Source organism: Branchiostoma lanceolatum, chromosome 16 (assembly GCF_035083965.1).
Source record: "Branchiostoma lanceolatum isolate klBraLanc5 chromosome 16, klBraLanc5.hap2, whole genome shotgun sequence".
NCBI classification, from domain to species: Eukaryota; Metazoa; Chordata; class Leptocardii; order Amphioxiformes; family Branchiostomatidae; genus Branchiostoma; species Branchiostoma lanceolatum.
In genome coordinates this window covers 154,218-178,515 of record NC_089737.1, presented here as the reverse complement: position 1 = coordinate 178,515, position 24,298 = coordinate 154,218, and the positions used below count along the sequence as shown (strand labels likewise).

General features: G+C 40.4%; 1 protein-coding gene and 1 long non-coding RNA gene across 2 annotated transcripts; one reads left to right on the top strand and one right to left on the bottom strand.

The window, feature by feature from the left end:
* Positions 1 to 142: 142 nt before the first annotated feature.
* LOC136421965 (uncharacterized) lies at positions 143 to 2,675 on the top strand. Its single transcript, XR_010753550.1, has 3 exons — positions 143 to 961; positions 1,485 to 1,593; positions 1,830 to 2,675. It is a non-coding gene; the product is annotated as an uncharacterized lncRNA (long non-coding RNA).
* Positions 2,676 to 12,495: 9,820 nt separating this feature from the next.
* LOC136421676 (ras-like GTP-binding protein RHO) lies at positions 12,496 to 17,749 on the bottom strand. Its single transcript, XM_066409150.1, has 3 exons — positions 17,619 to 17,749; positions 14,382 to 14,551; positions 12,496 to 13,883 (listed from the first exon to the last, which is right to left on the bottom strand). The coding sequence occupies exons 2-3, from the start codon at positions 14,547 to 14,549 to the stop codon at positions 13,452 to 13,454; spliced, it is 600 nt and encodes a 199-aa protein (XP_066265247.1). The 5' UTR covers positions 14,550 to 14,551; positions 17,619 to 17,749; the 3' UTR covers positions 12,496 to 13,451.
* Positions 17,750 to 24,298: the final 6,549 nt, after the last annotated feature.

Genomic DNA, 24,298 nt, shown 5'->3' with positions numbered 1-24,298 from the left:
AATTCCGACGCCGTATTCCTCTGGATCCGTGATGCGCCTCGCATACCCGAAAATATTTGTGCGGATCCCTCGTTTTTTTCATATTTGGAATGTTCGGATTGTTTGTATGTCGGTAGTTGTTTAGGATCCTGACTAATAAATACAAACGGCACGGCATAATCTCATTTCCTGACGAATCCAGCAGATCCGGAATTATGCATTATAGCAGACACGGAACGTTTCCGATTGAATCCGATGCACCTCAGATCCGACAATTCCGGCGCCGTATACGTCTGGATCCTTCATACGTTTCGGGTACAGATACGGAACGTTTCCGAGCAAATTCAGACAAATACCAGGTACAGCTCAGATCCGGCAATTCCGACGCCGTATACGTCTGGATCCGTGATGCGCCTCGGATACCTGAGGATATTTGCGCGGATCCTTCGTTTTCAGATATTTGTCAATATGGCAGAGATAATCGGATTGTTTGTTTGTCGGTAGTTACTTCGGATCCTAACCAACAAATACACACTGCACGGCATGATCTCAGATCCTGAAAAATCCAGCGGATCCGCAATCGTGCATCATAGCAGATACGGAACGTTTCCGATTGGATCCGATGCACCTCAGATCCAACAATTCCAACAAATCCTGACGTTTCCGGAATACGGATTCGTGTCCAATCTCCCACAAGACACTGCGTGTCATGACGTCAGGCGCGAGAAACGGTTTTGTCGGTGAACAGCACGGAGACAAGAACGGCGTTTCATCACTCTCTGTGCTTAACATGGCATCGTCAGAGTCTACCATGGTCGACCAGTGATTTCAGTAGTGACTTGAGAGTCGAAGGGGATTCGGTGTAAACTCAAACGCGCGGCATTGCGAAGTAGTCTTCTTCGTGCATGCAATATTCGTCGCCCCCCTCCCCATTGTAAAGTTGGTAGGGAGTCGATTCATCATTTAGAGGGACTGCCCTTTGGTAAGTACAAATTGGAAAATTCCTGTTTCTAACTAGTTTGAACGTCAGTTATCCTCCTATTGTGGCTTGACATATCATCGCATTTGCATGACATTAAGAATTGTCCAGTCGACCTGCACTTCTACACCGTTAGGATCTAGGAAATTTATAGCTTTCAATTTGTTCGTTCTTGCCAATGGTCAACAGACATTTGTGTCTGGTTAACGTTTCAGATACAACATAGCAAGCGGTTGAGGGAAAGATAATTAAAGATATCCTGTAACGGAAGAGAATGTCATAAGTATTTGTCCCACAAAGGTCCCACAGTTTGTGGATAGTGAGCTGGAACATATGTGGAGGTAGTAGTGTGTTTCAGTGATTATTGCATTAAGTTGTAGCTGTACATGTTTGATCAATATCATATTCAAGTTATGAATGTAAGTTTTACGTATTCAATTAAACGATGCCAGAATCATTACAAATGTGATTATGTGATATGTTTAATATTTGTCATTCATTCCCTTTATATATACATCCTATACAGCATCGGCAGATACTTCCTTCACAAATGCAGCACATGATGTGAGGACCTTAGCTTGGCTTGGAACAAAGCAATCAGCTGTCAGATGCTCAGAGTACCTCAGGCTCCTTCGGTAAGGCTTAAGTCCATCATCGGTACACTTCAATGTTAGCTGAGACAGGCATGATGGATACCCATTGTCCCTTGTTTTTTGTTAGCTGCTGTGATGAAACGAAGCCCACCACAGCAAGGAGGTTATATAGTCTATATAACCTCCTTGATCACAGTTATGTCAAAATCATGTGACATGTTACTTAAATACTAAGTATGTGAATTGATATTTATTCATCATTTGGTTTTATCATATAGGAACTGGTTCATCACAAGATGAACTCCAAGCTGAGTCCAACATGCTAGATACAGAAGAAATCAGCCTTGCCTGTACCTTACCAAGAGTGCATGGAAGAAGTGAACTCAGATGTAGTCATAGAATGGGGAGAGGACGATTATACACATGCAGTTCCACGGCATATACAACTTACGTGTAAAATGTGGCGTGTCATCATGGGAGTTTTTCAGACAGTATAATGTTACTTTGAAGTTTCTATTTTCAACCTCTGTATTTGAAATTATTTGTATCTGATATCTTTTAGACGAAGAACTGGCCACAAATAAGGCTTTCATTACTTTAGTAGAATAAGTAGAACATGTAGAAATTTTTGGTCCAAGTGCACTATACGGCAGTAAATATTACCACCATGATGTGATGGTTGTTAATTGTAATACATTTTATAACAATTGTGCTTACATAACCCCAATTTACCGACATTAACCTGCAGGTGCTTTGAGTATGTGGATCTCCCTCGGCCTGTCTTAAACGAAATGGATTATTTAGCCACATAGAACTTCCGTTTTGTATTTGATAGTTTTTGAACTTAGAAATGCATATATGTTGAAATATGAAATGATGTTACATTCAGGCTTTCCCAAAACTTCCTGTCATTGAATAATAATGTTTTGGGTATCGTTAAATTAAGAATGCACGCGTATTTATGAATAATCAACCATTCTATCAAACTTTGTGTGTTTGATTTGTACATATTCGTGGCAAATACAAACATATTCAGAGTCACAATATGTCAAAGATTGTAGAAAGTCTGTATGTTGGATCAGTCTGTATCCGTGGCAAATACATACTGTACGTATCTGTCAGGATCTTGGGCAATTTCGTGCAATGTACGGCCCCATATCCGTCGAAAATTCCTATTTTTGTATTCCTCCGGATCTGAGGTTCCGGATCACAGTCCGCTTGTATCCGTCAGTATCCGCAATTTTCTTTTAAAAAATACAGAAAACTTCCTGTACGTATCCGTCAGGATCTCTGGCATTTCCGTACAATGTACGGCTCCGTATCCGTCGAAAATACCTCATTTTCGGATTCCTCCGGAAATATTCCCGATCCCGGTGCGGAAATTTTCGGATCCGTTAGGTTGGATTCGTCAATATCCGTCAGTATCCGCCAAAAATGCAGAAAAATCCCTGTACGCATCCGTCAGGATCTGTGGCATTTCCGTACAGTGTACGGCTCCGTATTCGTCGAAAATACCTTACTTTCGGATTCTTCCGGAAAGATTCCATATCCCAGTGCGCATTTAGTCGGATCCTTCAGGTTGGATCCGCCTGTATCCGTCAGTATCCGCCAAAAATACAGAAAATTTCCTGTTCGTATCCGTCAGGATCGGTGGCATTTCCGTGCAGTGTACGGCTCCGTATTCGTCGAAAATACCTTACTTTCGGATTCTTCCGGAAATATTCCATATACCGGTGCGGAAATTGTCGGATATCTTACACGAATCCGCATGTATCCGTCAGTATCCGTCAGAATCCGACGAAAATACAGAAAAATACCGGTACGTATACGCCGGGAAACGAGGCCATTTCGTGCAGTGAGTCATTCAGCATTGACGTGTCTAACACACCAGTAAATAACAGGAAAAAAACTAAATGCTGATGATCGTATTTTTGTTACAAAATACACATGTCAAGAGTATGTAAGGACTGATTTAGCTCAGAGGGCTGTTAAGCTCTCATTTGAATGATCGATATATAATGATTTTCCTCACTTCTGAAGCACATGCCACATGTTCTATTATCATTAGCGTCATGTACAAAGCGTTGACTCATGCTGAACGCGTTGACTCATGCTGAACGAAATTGTTAGCAATTTCTTCCGGGCTGCAGTTCTCTTCTCGCTCGACCTGATCTCTGTCAATTCCCGCTTCGTGCATACGTCTCGGTGATATTTGACAAACGCTACTTAAAAAACAAGAAATGCTTTTAAAAAAAGCTGACCACGAATGCGCAACTACTAGTATTGGATATCTTGCATGAAAACCGTCCTATCCTTTGCTGCATGATAGCTAATGTCCACACTATTGTCATTAATACCGTAGCAGATGAAGTAGAAATCAAACCTTCTAGGATGCCGTTTACATTGCGATGATGGATTCAAGTTGCATTCTACATACTTTACCAATTTTTGTCAACCATGAGCAATGGCAAAATGCATATTGAGGAAAGTGCCCTCTGGCGATGGTCTGGCATCACTGCAGGTCAGACGACTGGCAGTGGCAGGGTGGACGGACAATGCCAGCAACCGTATGGCGGTTGTGTGGAAAAATTATTTGGCAGTAAAACTACAGTGGTTTTGGCATGTGTCTAGGACAAAAGGCACACTTTCATACACAGTTCTTCAGGGTAAGGCGGAAGGTGCACGGCCGCCGGAAAGTCCCCGTCAGTCATGGATCACAGATTTGAAGGAGCGGACCGGTCATAAAGCTAACAAGATAGCCAGACTGGCAGAGGATAGCCAGCAGTGGAGAAACATTTGCTGAACGCTATGCTGCTCTAAGTGGGTGAGAGCGATAAGGAAAGAATCAAAACATGATATGAAAAAAAGGAAATTAACTTGTCTTGCAGTTTTAAGCCATAGACAACCCCAGAGAAGACTGTTCTGCTCAGTTGCATTTTACAGCATCAATATTCTGATTTAACCCCCCCCCCCCCCCCCGAGTACCCTTCAGATTGATTGCAGCCAGGTGTAACATGTTATATCACGAACAACCACTGGACAAACTTCAACTTGGCGACTCTTCAGAAACCTTGGGTTGAGCTTAAAAATTACCTTTGCAATTTGTTGCTGTATACTTGTTCGTCAACTTATAGCCTGCCCTTAGTAACTGTATTTTCCACCTGCTTTGGGTCAAAAATGAACTTTGATCTGTGTCAATCATCCCATTGAAAACCATACTTAAGATTAAAAAAAAAACACCCTAAAAGATTGGTGGCTCTTAGGAAATCTAGGTCCGATGTTAAAAATAATGTTTGAAGCATTTGTGTGAATAGACAGACGCTACACACCCATTTTACCGTTAACGTGTGCAATTGCTGTCGCAAAACAATATCTGTGTACCTTATTGTTAAATCTCACATAGCCTTCGACTTTGGTAGTTTGATGTCACCAGTAAATACTAGAAATACGAATAGTTAGCTTTTTTCCGTCATGGCAGGCTATTTTTAGGACGTAAAGGACATCATTATGGTTTGTAACCGTCGAAAAAGACCTGTCGCAAATCCCAATAGCACATCAGGCACTGCATTTACATATTGAAAAACGCGTTTCTTGATTAAAATTTTATCGCTGATTTATACCTACCGGTGATGTCAACTTGAAACAGGCAGCAGAGTTTGTCCTGGTGGACCAAATTGCAAGCCCAGGTGCCATTTATGCCTGTCGTAAGTTTTTAACTTTGACTTACGTTACCAAGACGAATGAATAAAAAGCTGTCACAAAAGAGTGATTTGCCCAAATTCCTTATGTGTTTTAATCAGCCACAGTTTGTAGTATACTATCAAAGACACCACAGAGGCAACTGCGAACTATTGTCGGATTTATTACAGCTTTGTTAGAGCTTGAAGCGCTTCGGCAGTTGTTTTCATTAAGCTTACGTTACCATTAATACTGCTCGAAATAGAAACAGTAGAATAAACTACCAGATAATTACTTACCTGCCGCTAATTCATTCAGCAACCTGTCTATTTTTTTCACCAAGTACTTACCCCTTGACTTACGTTACCATTACGGTATGCGTCATCGAACATACAGCATTTGATAAGGGTAATCAGGATTACAAGTCAGAGGGTGTGTCAAGGGTCAGCCTTGTTCTATGTAGCACCTCTGCGGCCAAGTTCTGACGTTGTTGTTACCTTGAAAAGCGTCAGATGTTGAGCAGATGACACAGGAAACCATCTCATATCTAGGAAGCCGAATCTGTAATATTTTCTCTCTAAATTCTAAAGATATTACTTGTTAGCTTTCATTGAACGAGGTGTTAACTCACAAGGGTGATAGATTGGTTCAAATACACTTGTTTCATAGAGGAATCAGAATAACTATAAGCACATGGCATTAGTAACGTAAGTCAACATCAACATGATGACTTACGTTACCATAGTTATTAAGGAAATTTAGCTTAATCGGATCGAACAGAGGTAGACCGCATGCCTAGCACCGCTTATATACATAAATGAATCGTTACAACTCCTGTGTATTAAATATTAAAAGTTTTTGATGTACGTTAATAAAGTATTGACTTACGTTACTATGATACATTGACGTCTATAGGTTACGTATAAATAGTTTCGTTCCAACTATTTTCACTGTTGATTCTACAGTTCTTTGTTCTTCTTTCGGGTAAAAAAACGAAGTAGATGTTGCAAGTCTTTTCTGTACACCAGAAAAGACGGTGTTGTGTGTTTGATTTATTCCAACTCAATCGGAACAAAATTAGGTGATTTCTCTCAAATAGCCGGTAGAACTATCAAATGTTACCCACTTACAGGCACGCCAAGAGTTTTCGCTTGGACACAAATCAGAAAAACTGTTTGTACTCATGAATCAGGTGTGTAGAAGACGTCACCAGTGAGTTAAAACGCTTTTGTGATATCACTTAAGGTACAACTGAAGGGTGGCTGTGGAGTTTTGGGATGTTATTGAAAAAACCCTTTATTATCGTTTATAAACCTTTCTCAACCTTTTTTTTTTCAGGTAGTATTTTATAGCAAGATGTTTATATTATGAATTGACGATTTTTGGCGAATTTTTGATCAAAAATAACAATAAAAATTCGCCAAAAATCATCATTTCAAAATATAAACGTAGACTCGCATTATCCTTGATGTATTACAATAATGTACATTCCTGCCAGGTAATATTGATAAACATCGAAGTACAAGCCAAGGAGAGGTTTTTTCCTAAAAATGGGCGTGGCCTTATAATTCTTGATGACGTAATCATGACGTCATACAAATTTGCTTAAATTATCATCTTGCTATAAGGTACTACCTGAAAAAAATCAAGGTTGATGAAGGTTTATAAACGATTAAAAAGGATTTCTTTTTCAATAACATCCCAAAACTCCCCAGCCACCCTTCAGTTGTACCTTAAATATAAGTAACATCACAGCGATAAACGGTCAATATCTAAAACTAGACTTCCACGACCTCATACCTTCGCCAAATGATTTTAACCTTTATGACTGCCGTATTAGGAGTGTCCCTCATCAATTACAAATCATACCAGTTGATCGTCTTCAAGTATGAGCTTAACAAAGAAGGTTATGCAAACATTTATCATCAATTATGCATAATTTGATTCAAGGATGTTCACATTCACATACATTGTAACTTGCCATCATTTACCTGTGTGGAATTATAGTAGTTTCTCATTAATTATGCAAATTAGGCCTACAATTGCATATTTTCTATCTATCAACATCCCTCTCTTCCTCAGTTACAAATGTCACATATTTGAATAGTCATATCATGGAACACAGCAGGTTTTGAATATTGTCAATAATTTTGTAATTTAGAATCTGATTTGCATAATTATCGCCCAATTATACAAAATTATCACGTAAGCTATCAACATACACAAAACATAATGGCCATCCATCAAGCCCATCTTGAGTTATAGTATTTTCTCATTAATTTAATTATGCAAATGAGGTCCTCATTTGCGTAGTTGATATCTATTAATATTTCTCTCTTCCTTAGTAACATATGTCACGTGTTTGACAGTCCTATCATGGAATTTGGCGGCTGTATAAACTGTCCTCATTAATTATGCAAATTAGATACTGATTCGCATAATAAGAATATAATCATGTACATCATTACTCATGCTATCTACCTACCAAAAATCATGACCATCCATCATCCCTTCTTGAGTTATTCCCTTTCAAAGTCTGAAGCAAAACCTGCTCCTGCAGTTCCAATTGTTTTTCATAAAGCGACTTCAATACATTAACATATGTAATTAAAGGCAAATTGAGCAAAAACAGATATCAAATGTTCCTATAAGGCTCTATTTTCATAATTTATTCAAAATTAATCTATTGGTTGTAAATGATTGGGGATTTCATACTTGTTACATATGCTTAAATAAGTTGAAATTGAAATTGAAGTTAGTTAGAGATTTATTGAAATGAATATTCCTCTATCATTTCCTAGAAATTGGGTCTTTTCTGAAGTCACCAGTGCAAGTTTTAAATCAATTGTTCGAGGATGACTTGCTAAAACGGCCACGTATTTTTTTGGTGACCTTTGTTGCGACTAATCATTCAATTTAATTATTAAGAAGTTTGACTCCCGCGTTGGCTGGTATGGCTGACAGTGAAAATATCTTACATTTGATGGACCCATATCTTAAAAGGAAAAAAAAATTCCGATACAAAAATCGGTTTGTTGAAAGAACACACATTTAACTTTACGTGGAATAGTTTACGTTACATTCCAAGGTCAAACATGATGGCTTGAAGTGTGCAGAGGATCAGACTGATGTCGTGAAAATGTTACCTTTAAATCACGCCAATGCCTCTGCACAAACTGGATCCACGACATTCATTTTTTTTTCTCTTTCTTTTCACCTGCATCAATTCTGATATTCTTCACTTGAGGGAACTTGTGCAAAGATGGTGACGTTGCTATTTCTGCAGCTTGCTCAATTTAACCATCCGGCTACACAGTATTTTCCACAGCGTTTATATATTAGGCCATGACAGTTCGACTGAGTTCAACCTCTAACGCCACGTATATCATTTGCATCTAATCTACATTCGCAAAAAAACAAAATATCGCGCTTTCTGAACACTTTTTAACATTACTGTCGACTAAATTATCATTTTAAGCGCAATGAAAAGAATCTCTAGAATCGTCAACAAGTGATAGAAAATAACAACTAGTCGGCTTTTTTTTCACAAGGTCATTAAAGGTTAATCTTGATATGCATTGATTATGGTGAAGTTATGCTGGGCTGGAGCTCCAAAAGATTGCTTAAATCTTTTAGATCGCATCCAACGGGAAATCAGTGTGGTCATTCCCTGTTATTTAGGATTCTAAGATCTACTTGAATGCACAGATCAAAATATTATGATAATTTGTGTATAGATGTACATGATGTAAATGCTAACGTGATTTTTACTTTGTAACTTGTTGATTGGGTATGTATATTGTACACTATCTTTTCCCAAGGTTAGCCCTTGACAATAGCAACATGCTACATGCTAGTTGAGCAGCCTTGGCTGTCTCATGTATGTATATTTCAGCCAAACAAATAAATAAATAGATAACTAAATTCTGTACATTCCTCCTGTGTGGTCCTTGTTCCGAGGCTGGGGGAACGCTCGGGTGCGCGGTGCTGTTTATCACGAGAGAGGTTTTGTCGCTGGATAGGCTGATAAGGTTCTTGGCCAGTAAGGGGGCGATGAACGCTCCCATGCCGAAACTGAAGTGCAGGGCCTGCACTGAAGTGTAGGGCGCTGACCTCTGCCCCCAAAGGTTCAGACACAGGACGTTGCCCTCTGTAAAACACATCAGAAAAGAACGTCTTTGAAGGTTAGACATCCAGGCCGGGAATATTTAAAGACAATTCAATCACTACAACTGTATAAGATTTAGAGATTAGCTTATGACATTTCAAGTAACATTCATCACTATTCTTTAAGCGTCACTAGAATGAACAGGCAGAACGAGTCAATGCTAGGCATAAGTACATAGGATATAACTGGAAAAACTTGTTGAACAGGACAACATGTAACTGACATAAATTATGTAAAAGTAATTAATATGTAAATAAGAAAAAAACACAAGGGAGATATGAGATCCTATGACAAACAATATTATGCCTATGAAAAACCTGGCCAAGAAACAAAACTGCTCGGACGCTTAACTTATTTCTGGCTCTAACCAAATATCAAAGAAGCCCCAAAATAATTAGAACACACTACCCAGTACCCATTAATGATAAACTTGTATCTAAGGAGCCCAACAGCACATACCTGTGTCTAAGAAGCCCATTGCCACCCCTGTGAATGAGATCAGCACTCCCATGATGGATAGTCGCTTGGCCCAAGGTATCACAGCAAAGCCTGAGGCAAGAAAAGTTACTTTTATACCTATGATCACTGTGTTGCTTATCATAATTATGCACCTAGAAAGAAAATGTCTTGTTTCTGGTTACGGTCCAGAAAAATTTAGGGTTGGTATTGGTAGGTAGGCTTTAGAAAAAACTTTAGAACAACAGATAATCTTTTCGTAGTTATAGGGTGCTAACTACGAAAAGATTATCTGTTGTTCTAAAATTTAGGGTTGGTATTGGTAGGTAGGGATTCTCTCTTTTTTTTTCACCAAAGTGATCCAACAAATTTTCAACTTTTTTTTTCGCCCTTTTGCTTCAATTTGTTTCTGAAAAATCCGAGAATCAACAAATGAAACTGGTGTTGCCTAAAGATCAGAAAATGGTACTCCATAGTTCTCAACATCAGCTTGTCTACCTGGCGCTCCACTATGTATTGTCTTGTTGCAATTTCTAAGAAAATAAAGTTTTCCATATGGTCGATGCATCTGTTCACTTGTCAGATTAAGCTTTATAACTTCGGCATAAGACACCAAAATACAACATTTTCTTATTATCTGAAATAGGAATAGCATCATTCAAGAAATATAAACGTTTAAAGCAAATACACACCCTTCTGATGTTATCTAACATTGAACCATCAGAAAACATACTTCCATGGATCCAGCTCTTTATTTTTAATCTTATATTCTCACCAGGTGATTACATTAATCATAACCAATGCCTACTCATGACGTCACAATGAACACGGCAGCCGGTTCGGAACCTTACAGAACGGCTTGCGAAAAACAAAAATTAATGAGCAAACAGTGCTTAATCATCGTGATAACATTCAGTTAAAGGACATAACAATATCTATTTTGTTTCTTGTAAAAATAACGTTATTTCCTGGCCGTTGTGCAAAGTTCCAAATCAGCTGCCATGTTCGTTGTGACGTCATGAGTGGGCAAATCACTGGTCAATGTAATTACCTGGTGGGAAGAATCAAAAGCTGGAGGTATGATGTTTTGATGGTTCGATGTTCAATAACATACGAAGTGTGAATATTTTGTTATTAAACAATAGTATTGTTTTCTGTAATTTCCGGGCATTCTTAATGTTAATGTCATTGGTGTCTTATGTCCTTTAACCCTCAAACACCTGACGAACCTTCTTTGCGACTAAATGACCGAACGGGGTCAAAAATGACCCCAAAATGTTTTGTTCAGTAAAATCTCCCTTTTCACGTTTTTCGCTGATTGTTATCCGTACATTGCTTCATCAATGTAAGAGGAATGCTTTGGCATTATCATAATGTATGCAAAAAGATCAGAAGCACCACGTTTTGAACTATTCCTATTAAGACCGGTAGGGGATTTTTTAGGCCCACGCCAAATTTCATGTTGCATAACTCCTGACCGGCTTACGCTAGGGCCACTAAATTTGGTGACGTTTCATAAAATGTCCTTAACAAAGATTTCAAATTAATAAAGTAAGTTCATCGTTTTTCGTGTTGCCATGGCAACTGGTTTTTGACAAGCACATTTCACAAAATCTGCTAATTTCAGTTCAAACAATGACGTTTCGAGGCTTTGTTGGTACACCACATTTGTTTTCTTACATTATTATCATCTTATGTAATCCAATGTAACCTTCCTGATTTAACATTAATATTTTTGCTGATTTTATGACGTCATCGGCCAAAATCCAAGATGGCGAATATAATCACATAAGATTACGTCATAATGACGTCATATTACGTCATAATGACGCCGAAGTTTGTTATGGTAATACCAATTTACATGTGTATCATCCTCTGAAAATTTGGTGGTCATACAATAAGTAGTGTAGGAGTTACAGAGGGCAGGTCTCAAAAACAGCACATTATTTTTGCTTTCTGACCCGAGTGGAATCACTCCAGATTTTCCTCTATAATGTCAACAGTATTTTGTCAATCTCACATGGCACATCAAAATACGCGCCTGGGGTCAAAAATGACCCCGTTCGGGTGTTTGAGGGTTAATAAAGCTCATGCTAAATGTAAGGAAATCGGACTTTTCCATAAAGAGTAATAATTATTGTGAATGTTGAACATCAAGCTGTCCCTATGGCTAATGAGCTTTTGGACTGGTGAGGTGTGTTGTGAATGGATCTTTATCATATTTGGTATGCAGTTACATGTAGGTCAGCAAAACGAAGGATGCATTCGATTATGGGCCTCCTATCGACTTTCCGCGGTACTGCGATGTGCCATGGTCATCTTCCGGTGAGAGATAGCTCTTAAACTTCGGAAGAAGTGCTGTAGGTTTGGGCCCCCTAGCAGCATTTTTCGAACTGCTGGGTCTGCTTTTGTTAAAGATTTTAAGAATAACTAAAAAATATCAATAATATTAATGATGCCATGATATATGTAAGATCTTGTTTTTGTCGTGGATGCATGTACCATAACTCTATTCCTTCTGCGTATTAGTCTTAACGGTCTAATATGCAAACCATGATATTCATCAGTCATTTAAAAACTTTTCTATCTTCTTTGGAATATCGTGTCAGTAGTCCAAGTAAAGTAAACCAACAAGAACACAATTGCTGCGATGCATTTTATTTCTTAGAGTTCATGACTTCCTATTACACTTCAGCCGAAAAGGTAAAAAATGTTACCTGTTCCTGCAGGTAAGATTGCGAATACATACACAGCTCAATACACGTATTTACAAAATATCATCCATTGTGCCATGCACAGTTCCGAACCCAATATACAAATTACTTTTAACAAAGGGAAATTCAAGGGATTTTTGTCAAGTCCTCCTAGTAGTAGTCGCTTTGGTTTCTTTGGCTATGTTTCTGAAGTCAAACTTATTTGGCTGCCAGAGTGCTGGAGGTAGGATGCATTTTGGTATGGGCTAGTTGCTACCTCCTTCGGGAAGCCAAACATAATTGCTGTTGGTGAGCCTAGAAAAATAAATGTTGTGTTTCCAAGTACGGTCCTGAAAATAATAGGCCCGGTAGGTAAGGGTTCTCTGCCTTTTTATTTAAGATTCCAACCTAAATGATCCAAAAAATAATGTTTGACTTTATTTTTTGTCATTGTCATTATTTCACAATGTAAAATTGAAATACTGGACATTAGTATTTCCATTGTTTTAGTATCATCGTATTTTACAGATATACATTGCACGCATTGTACAAGCACAATTCTCTATTGCAACAGAAAGGAGAACAAGAGAGAAAAAAATTACAATATTTTCATCACTCAGATTGAAAAGTTCATGTCCCTTTCATGACCCACCAGAAGGCTAGGGTCGGCAGGTTTTTGCCAGGTTTGGTCGGGTAACTGGTAACATAACATCTGTACCTAGGCAAGACCATCTCTGGAATAGAATTTCTAAAATTTTCTATAAATGAAATACATGTACAAAAGTACTGTAATATACAGACAGTCCAGTCGGTGATATCACTTACAAAAGTTCTATCTGATGAGTTCCACAGTACTCGATTCTATGCTACATGCTTACCCCTACAAACTGTTTAGTAGTCAGCTGCTACATTAATACACAACAGCCTGTTGTCTTCTGCTTTTTCTTCTGGAGTGCTGCGCGAGTGGCTGACTCGAAGACATCACGAACCCCTTCTCTCGTCTTGGCCGAACACTCGATGTACGCGTTAGCGCCGACCTTCTTGGCCATCACCAGCCCTTCCTCCGTCGAGACGACCTCCTCCTTCATCTCTGCCAGCTCTTTCCTGCGCGCTTTGTCCGTTCTCAGGTCCTTCTTGTTCCCGACAAACAGGAAGGGAGCTTTGGGGCAGTAGTTCTTGATCTCGGGAACCCATTTGTCGGCGACGTTGAGGAAGCTGTCCCGGGTGTCGATAGCGAAGCAGACGAGGAGCACATCGGTCTCGTATGTCCCATAGGACAACGGCCGCAGGCGGTCGTAGTCTTCCTGTCCTGCCGTGTCCCACAGAGCAAGCTCCACCTGCGCACATCAAACAAACAAACAAACAAACAAATAAACAGTTATGGCACAATCACCAGTCGTGTAGTCCAGTAAGTAACAGTGTTATATACTCCTCTTAGTCTTATTGATAAATGGTACAATGCAATGTAATGTGGGTATCATGAACATGAAACATCACAGAGAATTAAGATTCTTTACTTCTAGTACTGAATGATCATGTTTATTCAGTATCAGTCAGCTCAACTGAAATACCATCTGACAGTTCAAGTGCTAAACTTTGAACTTTATATGCTGCATGGAACAATCCACTGCCTCTGCAACTTATGATCCACCGCTCACCGAGTCTATCTGCAGAATGTGACGTCATAGAAGCAGTGGATTGCTCGTTCCTTGACAAAGACTGGAGCTGAGCAGTCAAAAAAAGTCAAATGTTTGGGTTGGCAATTACAGTTTAACTTTGATTTAGAATGACTTCTACCAACACAGATACTCTTTAAAGTGCAGGTCTCAGCTTACCTGTTTTCCGTCCACTTCAATGTCCGCTACATAGTTCTCGAAGACGGTAGGAATGTAGACCTCTGGGAACTCATCGTTTCTAAAGACGATAAGCAGGCACGTTTTCCCGCACGCGCCGTCCCCCACCACCACCAACTTTCTCCGGATCGGCTGCGGAACTGTCCCCATTTCTGTGGAAAAGCAACATCGGGACCAGGTAAGGCTACACCAAGTAATTTTTATGGATGACGTCCTTTGGAGACCCTAAATCTAATGCGAGAGCGCGAAAAAAAAGCAAGAAGGGCCGAAAAAAACAAGATGACTAGATTTGAAATATAATAGTCGACGACACATGTTAGGACACAAATTGAATGAGAGAACACAGTGTAACAACTAACAATTCTTTTATTCATCATGAAAACAACAATAATTTGAATAAATCAGTTGAAGTTGAACAGCAGTTGTTGTCCTGTCCTGTTTCTTTCCATATCCCATTGATTTTGCAGGCCTGCAGAAACATATTATATCAAAAAGGAACTCTTTGGTCATAGTTACAGGAAGCGGAATTTCTTGTTTTTTTTCTTGGAACAGACCAAAATCAATGCGCGCGCGGACGTCATCCATAAAAATTACTTGGCGCAGCCTAATGAATGAATGAATCAGGGCTTTTTTAAAGATGGTAACAAGGGCGCTGCACCCCAATGTTGTGTACACGGTTTCCCTTAACCTAGGGGGCAGATCCTCTGACTAGCATACAATTCTAATTTACCAGAGATGCAGCTAGGTCACATATGGCCACAGTCTTCAACCATGAATTACCAACCGACCCTGCCTTCCCAGAAGACAGTGATGTCGTACCCGCTGCCAAAAACCGTGACTCTCTGCAATTACCAGATCTCTCTGTGGACGTGTCTTGCGTAACTTAAGGCCATGGTCTTCCCAGAAAGGCTGAGAGTCACAGATGTTTGTCTGACTTGCCTATCAGTGGAAGAAACGCAGCCAATTCATAAACTAAAAAGCAAAACCAAGTCAGAGATGTCATGTACTAGTAGGTAAGGGGACAATTTGGCCCTTTACCAACTCGGCCCAGTGTCAGTATGTTAGGCCAAGTTGGTAAAGGGCTGAATGGTTTGACATTTGGAATGCATTGCCAACAGACGAGCTATAAGAATAATTGTTTGTTTTCAAAGTGACAGGAGGGTCTCCCTGATTGATGGTCAATTAAAGTTTCCATTTTCATGTCCTTGAAGTGTCAGACTGAATTTGTGTTGGCACAGCCTGGCGTTGAACGTTAAAACTAAGCATGGCCTGTTATCAATTACTTTACTGTACTGAGCTGGGTCCCTTCACAATACCACTGCCACAGCCACAGTCAGACTGATGGTATGCAGAACGTGAAAACGCAGTCACATATCATGAAATTGACGCCCGAATCCATGACATCAGAGAGATGTCAATAGTCAAAATTAAGACTAGGTACATGTCAACAAAAATACCTTGCTAAACTTTTCTCACGCATACTAAATAGGAGAAAACAATGAAGTTGTTTTTTACACATGTCATATTCCCACAGACAGTACTGTACACAGTACAGGTGACTTGGGTATTCTGAGAACTGTTGTTGCGACACAAAGGCCGGACGCGATGACGTTAGAGAAAGTAGCTAGCCATACCTCAGGTGTTAAAGGTGTACTATAGCTAACTAAGCCCTTCCATTGTCAACATATGGAGTCGTTACTCTATAAAACTATAGAATAAATGAGGTACGTATGGGACAGAATATACATGTACTAACTCTTAGTCTCGTTTAAGTCGTGTATATTTTTAACTGGCTTCCTTCGCACTTTGCATACCGGCAGTGTTTACGTTGGAGTCTAATGATACTGTAAAAAAGGAAATGTTCACAGGGATTTCATTTAGCATTAGGGAGAAAATGATGTGTTCACAGTAGTTTTTAAGTTTCAAACAAGGGAGCAGGTAGGCAAAAGACAATAAATATTTGCGCTGTACTTTTAGGTGCCACCGCGAAAACTGCGAACATAAAACCACCGCTGACATTCCCCCTTTTACAGTGACTAGTCCCACCCGTAATACGTCATAACTGAAGGCCTGCACACAATGTTGAGGAAGCACAATGTAAGGTGTGGGCTGGTATTGTAGCCTCGGGGCATATCATGGACACTCACACACTTCTTTGAAACTTATCATTGCCATGTAAGGTATAAATCATAATGCTCAGCTTTCTACGATATAAAACTCTTAGCTTTCAAAGATCTAGAAGAAGCAAACGTCCATCCTGGAGCCTGCAGTATTTTCAAGAGATAAATATGTAAGGACATGATAGTGTGAACACATTGGTTTATAGACTGTTACTACTGGTGACAACGTAATCATTAACAAACACCACATGATGACCCCGTGAGTGAGTCAGACGCACAAACGTGCACAGCGGTGGGAGAAAACTGCTGTTACAACAGACCAAAAAAGAATTAATGTATGAAAAGGTTTTTAGATGTCTCTTTTCAATTATCAAATTTTAAAACACCAAAATAAATTATTAAACAGAAGAAAGGGCTGATCTGAGGTATTGTCCGTTCTTTCCACTTTACCTAAATATTAACGCTACAATGCATATCATGGATAGATAGTCGTAAGACATAAGACATGTACACATAGATTCTTCAAGACGTGTGCTCGTGTCGTCCTCCTTGCCAATAAGGGCCTGGTCACATAATTTCGTCGTACAGCCGAAAAATGACAGCATTCTTGGGATAATCGTGCATAGGCCACAAAGCATATTAATCAACTGTCCTGTTACGAAAGTGCTGTCTTAAATCCCTGTAGCCTTCTTGAAAATTACACGACATCAAAATCTGACGACCATCTGACGACCTACATGTATGTACGTGACTCTTCCATGATGGTATACGTGACCTCGGCATATGGAGACGCCAAACTAGACCGACACAAAACAAACATTATTGTTTACCAGCTGCAGGTCTGGAACTGGTCCAGTATGCTAAAGATCCATGGATACAGGTATCTGTTCAGCTACCAGACTTACACACTCATAATGAGAGTATCTGTGCACCTTTGCAAGCCGACTAGAGCAACAAATGATTTACCGAGAGTCCAAATTCACGCCAGGCGGCCACAAGCCCTCCCCACCCCGCCGGGAAATTTGCGTCCCCGTGAACGGTCCTAACAACAGCATTTTTTATTTCTACATGACCTTGGACACTAAGCAATCATACTGACCTTCAAACTTTCTTAGAAAAGACAGCGTTTCTTTCTTCAGGAGGTTATTGCAAGATTGTGAAAGTGCGCGGCTCGCAGCTGCAGCTGTGAGGTGCACCTCCGACTCTGCTGGAATTTCCTGCGTGCTGTCCGTGACGTAGCGTGACGTCAGGATTTATAGGCGGGGTTCTGCGGCTTAAAATAACTGACCAATCAGCGCCGAGCTGGTTCCCCTTGCTGACTCACGCGCCGATTATAAGTTCTTCACTGTAATCTTCGCAATACACGCCCTAGGTAAACACCTTAGTTTCTACTGTTATTTCCCTTTTCCTGGTTTTACTTTCGGAACAAATGGTTGCTTCAGTACCAAACTGGTGCATTGCGCCATGACGCGGTTTACCGGGTATGCCATACGAACGAGGTACGTGTACATGGTTCACGACTCAACGCCTTAAATCAAAGCTAGCCCCTACCAGGCTCCAGAGGCGGCTGGAAAGAGTAAAAATCGGCTATAACATACAATAGGATTTGCCGCTAACTGAAATCTTATCGCGGACTACGTCCTCTGGCATGTTATCTGTCTATTTGGCCAATTTCTACTCTTTCCAGAGGCTACTGTGACAAATGACAACACACTTTTGTTTATACACAGATGAGCTTTCAAGCTAGGATTGGCTTTAGTCTCTTTTCTGACCAATGTTAGTTCTCTAGATTATTTGCAGACGCCTTGCTATCCGGGTAAAGCGGTATCTCACTTGACTGCGCCAAATCACGCTAGGAAGTTGCGCCAACTTTGCGAAAATGGGCCAACTTTTCCCGTTGCGGTCACACTGTACTGACGTGCGATGGAGGGGTAAAAAACACGTGACCTCTAACGTTACAAACAAAATGGCCGCGCCCGGAATGTCACACTCTCATTTCCATCTCCAAATCAGATATGTACAAGACAATTTGATTGGAAATCACAGCGTTGCCACTCAATCAAAACCAATGTATATGATTAAGATTCAGCAAAAAGAGATTTGCCGTGATTGCGCTAATTACTGGGCCATCTCACTAATTTCGATTCTTTATGAATTTCAAAATCCATTGATGCGCAAATTATTGCGGCATTTTACTTATTGTGATTTCTTTCGAACTTTCAAAAATTTGAAGAAAAAAATCAAACCATGCCGACTGACGCCAGTTTGCGCCGCTTTGCAAATGCCTTTCGCAATTTGGCGTCGTAAAGTAAGATACTCACTTCACCTTCAATCTGTTTGTAGTCAGTAATTCTCTCGGTTTCCGACCAATTAAAGCTGGTCGCGATCGGTAATTTGTGTTGAGAGGGTATTGTGCGAAGATAATTACAACATTGCGTAACGGTTGTGGTAATCACTAGATCAATTCGGCTGGAAAAAGATAATGGCAGATCACATGACATGTATTGTTGTACATTGACACGTAAGTGCTGCGATAACTACACCGATGAAGGAGTCATGGCACCGTGACAGGATAAGAGGTTAGTCACTGGAGCACTAGCTATAGTTTTATACGAATTCTTGGTCAACCAGAATTACATCGGATCAGTTGTCCTTGGTTTGGCGCACACCCTGCGCGTGCACACTTGGCAGCTGTGGCAATTTTGAGGCGAGGTTATTGACTCGAGATTGTAGTTAAAACTGGACTAACAAGTTCGGCCTCGAACCCGTATATATACCGTAAAAGTGGAAATGTTCGAAGTGGTTTTATCTTCGCCGTCTTCGCCTTGACCGCGAACTTAAAACCACCTCGAATTTTTTTCTCTGTCTTCTGCTCGCCTCCCCCTTGTTTCAACCGCGAACTGAAAAACTACCGCGAACACTCCATTTTCTCCTTGCCGCGAAAGTAAATGCCCATAAACATTTCCCCTTTTACAGTATAATTAAGGGCGTTAACGCCATAACAGAGGGTGTCTTCCACTAAGCTTACAGTGATCCGCTCAGATTCACTTTTCAATGTATATATGCAGAGTTTGTATACACTCTTCTGTGTGAGGAAATGTAGTCACGGACGGGACCACACTCATGGAAAAGGTCAGATGCCTTCTGTTATGATTATAGTTCCCGTTAGGTCCGTTGAAATTCAGAGAAACATTTTCCCACGGTACGAGGTCACCAGTCTCAAAGGGTCGGCCTGGGGGCGTTTTACCGGCCCGGTCTGCTATGCATCGGCCCGTTTCTGTCAGTCTGTCCTCTTAGCTGGCAAGTCGAGTTATCGCTTCGGGAGCGAACTAATAACGCCAAGCCCGTAACACCACCCCCGTGCGCGATAATCTGCCTGGGCGGGCGGGCACCACTCCCAGCGCCGTAGAGATACCGGGGAGCTCCCGATGGTGTGGTTACCAGGTTAGGTGGTACACGTGACGGCCATTGTCATTAACGTCAGATGGTTTATGATTCAAGTTTAAACTGTCATACTTGCCAGAGGTCGGCAATAGTAATAATGTAGGTTATGTAGCGGATGCAGACTTGATCGTGGTTGCAGATATTACTTCCGTTCGCGCATTCGGTGCGGTTTTGTAGCAATTTCTGAAGAACTGCGTGACCTAGTGAACATTTGTCTGGAGTGAATCGATGCAGACGTAAAACGCATAGTTGAGTGCTCACGGGACGTTCGCACGTAGCACCCTGGTTTAAAATACAGGGAAAAAATACACCAAATGTTGCATCTAACTGAATATTAATCATAATAACTTTACCGTCAATGGTCTATGTTTGTGTTGTTATGTTGTGTTGGATATTCTTACTTGACTGAATCTCACCTGACTCAACGTGCTAATTATCCCAGAAATAAAGGTTATGTATTCAATGGTGTTTCCTCGTGTGTGTGTGTGTGTGTGTGTACATGTGTGTGTGTGTGTCTGTATGTATGTGTGTGAGTAAGTGAGTGTGTGTGTGTGTATGTATGTGTGTGTGTGAATGTGTGTGTATGTATGTGTGTGTGTTTATGTGTGTGTATGTATGTATGTATGTGTGTGTTTGATATGTCTTTGTTTTTGTGTGCGTGTGCATACCGTTGTGTGAGTGTATGTATATGTGTGCGTATGTGTGTGTGTGTGCCTGTGTGTGTGTGTGCCTGTGTGAGTTTGTGTACATGTCGTTGTGTGTGTCTGTGAGTCTATGTGTGCGCTAACACAAAATCACGACGACCCGTCAGATACTTTTTCAGTCATCCTCTTTCAAGTATTTTTACAAACCGCCCCTGCCGTTACAGAAAAAGCTGTGACGTATAAAGGGTATTCAACCTAATTTCTCAAGCAGATCTGTTGATGGCAAAGACCGTATCCAACGGGCAAAACTGAGCCAAAAGGAGTTCTCACGTAACCTTTGCCACCGATAGATCTGGTTGGAGATCATATACAACCTACATAATTTCGTGCCGTGTGCATATGAACATGAGCTATCTTTCACACACACACACACACGCACACACACACACACACACACACACACACACACACACACACACACACACACACACACACACACACAGCAAAAACAAACTAGAGTTCCACGAACACATTATTTTCGCCAAATAATCAAGGCTTATTATGGAGAGTGATTAATATTTACATGCTTATCACCCCCCTGCAAATTTGATCATACACCATACCGTTTGGAAGTTATGATGAGTGGGGGAGAGTCCAGTCTAGATAAGGTTAAAAATCATTTGGTGGTACAGGACTAGTATATATGTCTAGTGTGCTGATATATGTTATAACTGATCATGAAAAAATATTGAAAGTGAAGATGAGATGGTACAGTCAATATATATGAATAGAATAAATCTTTATTCCATATCATCCACATTTAGAAAGACATAGTGTCATGATAAGTGTCACCCCTCATCTTGAGATAATGGTAGGACCCAGAACTGGGGAGAGGTCCGGTGTCAGTTACCGGGGGGAGATGGTATCTGAGAGTTCTGAGAAGTGGCTGAATGGATCGTAGGAGTGGAATAAAAGGAGTGTACATCGAGATCTTGGGCGTCCGTCTGTTCTGTTTATGGGAACCTGTTACACATAGTACATGTGACTTTTCCATACCAGCAGCGGTGCAGTTTTGGTGCAGTGCACTCTCCAAACAGAGGAGCGGGTCCGTCTGGTTTTTGACGTGTTTTTGTCAGGCTTTCTATTTTGTCCCCCATTTCGTTATGTCACCAACTGTATGCTGGACAAAAATGCCTAAACTGAACACTAAAACAGAGGTTTCTTGGTGGGAGGCATAGTGTTCAGCACTTTCTGTGATAATAGATTAACTGGGGTAGGTTGAAAACCCTTTTCAAAGCTAGAATACTAACACACTCCCACCAGTATGAAATCGGACACCACGTAATTAAATTGGTCATCTGTCATCGACCTGCCTGCCGGGATGCCAGACCTACTAACAAAGTATAGAGTGACAGGCGGGCGTTCCCGGGCGTTCGCCAGGGTTTGCGCGGACGGATTGCAGAATTCTGGAAAATTCTTGCAAATCGGGCGTAAAAACATGAACAGAGCTTCAGTACCTAGGAAAGACACTAGGGGCCAAATACTAGTACCTGATCATTTCCAATTTGTGGCACATCCTGCCCAAACAAAATATGAAACCAATCCCTCCAGCCGTTCTGGAGTTATCCTGTTGACAAGCAGACGTACAGACTGCCTGAAATTTAACTTTTTTGGCTGAGGTAATAAACTGCAAATAATGAATATATTCATACTGTTCAGTTATCTTGTTGTCAAGCAGTCACACAAAAAAGTGCTGCCTGAAATGTAACTTTTTGGCTGAGGTAATAAACTACAAATAATGACAATATTTATAGTCTTCAGATGTACCTCAAACGTTTTGAGCATGGGCAAAACATTCAAGCAAGTCAGAAGAATATGCCCCAGTATTTGGTACGGACCAGAAGATAGTCAGAATTTTAAATGGCGTCGTGCGGCGTAATGAATAGAACATCCGAATGTCAAACAAGGGGAGCCGAGTTCGAACCCGTGCTGCCCCCAGATATGTATGGACATGCGCCCCGACGTTGTGCCCGTGGAAAGACACTTGACACGACTTTCCTCACTTTACTCAGGTGTAAATGAGTACCTAGCTCATCCAGGGTTAGGGACGTCCCTCGGATAGGACGTTAAATGAATGAAAGACCTTTATTGCACGTCTATGCTCTGATGAGCTAAGTACAGGTCATGGTGACAAGCAGAAGAATAGTTACAGTGGTAACATAAATTCGATATCTAACTACATCTAAATACTAATCAATACCGCTGTGTACATGTTCAATTTCTTCTCGCTTCTTAAGGCAGTTGTAAGTGAATAAGCATACAGGGTTCATGAGATATGGCTTGTCTAGTTTCATAAGGAATACAAATATTTCTAAGCTATCTAAATAACGAAAACTAGGAAACTTATATTTTATAAAATCAAAGAGGATACTCCTGTCATAGTTATATAGCGTACAATCAACAACAAAATGACACTCATCCTCAATTTTACCTAAATCACATTATTGGCAAGTTCTTTGCTCTTAAGGAATGCGGTAATGTCTACCCTTTTCAATGCGTAGTTTGTGTGAACTAATCCGGTGTTTTGTAATGGCTGTTCTGTGCCGAATGTTTGAAATTTTTAGAGTAGGTGTCTTTGAGTAATCTGTATGTTCCCGTGTTTGGGGTGAGCCACAACTCGCGCACGTTAAAGAACCCACCACGCCTTTCCAAAAAGAGTAGAGGCATGCCCCGGTGTGCGATGGTCCAAACCTTACAGTCTGGTCTGGTCTGGGTTGACATCTTGAAAACCTGCTATGTCAATGCTTCCACAATGTGGTAAAACTGAATGAAAAAAGAAAACAAATAGAAAAATAATATTTCAAATGCAATTCAAATATATCAACAAGACATGAATCAAACTTATATAGTTCTGTATGAGTCTAAATATTTGGATTATTCATTACTTGTTTATTTATGTTTCTTTTACCGACCGTGTAAACATCCTCGTAATTCAGCCTCCCCAGGGGCTGCCAGGAGGTTTGTAATCTTGTTGATTCTGAATAAAACCAGTCTACTACCATTTATAGTTTATTGTTTATTCATTTGACATATGCGCATGACCCGAACTTGACGATACTTACGTTGAGCACTTTTGATTTACGAGGGACGGTCAAAAAGTAATGTAAGTGGTTTCATAACAGGCTCATTTTTTCACCGAATGAGTTGAGATTTGGCACAGAGGTAAAGGCACATATATCTTCCTAACACTGAATAATGTCAATTAGTTGAACAAATTTTCACGAGCGACTGAGTTGATTGTAAGTTGACCACACCCTTGGAAGTCCGCCAGACGCAAGACCAGTTCCCCTCTGACCCACTTACAATTACAGTACGAAGCAAAAATAACAACTGTATGATGATAATATTCCTTTCAGTCCCAAGAAAATATGTGCCTTTTACCTTTACGCCAATTTTCAACGTTGATGAAAAGATAAGCCTATCATAAAACCACTTTTGACCGACCCTCGAACATTAAGGGTGGTTTGGCTGATAGTCTGAACAGATGGTTATCCGTTGCCCAAAGCCAACCTAACCCTATGTATTTTATTATTCACCATTAGGTACTCCACCAGAAGACTGCATTTTCACTACAAGAAAGTCTCAACATGAATGTCAATTAAAAGGAGACCCCAACAGTGAATAGGTGAGA

Bases quoted from the DNA above. Each gene is read 5' to 3' on its own strand.
- LOC136421676 (XM_066409150.1), bottom strand. From the start codon at position 14,549: ATGGGGACAGTTCCGCAGCCGATCCGGAGAAAGTTGGTGGTGGTGGGG. The intron at 13,884-14,381 runs GTAAGCTGAGAC...TGATGTGCGCAG, and splicing joins TTGAAGTGGACGGAAAACAG to GTGGAGCTTGCTCTGTGGGA.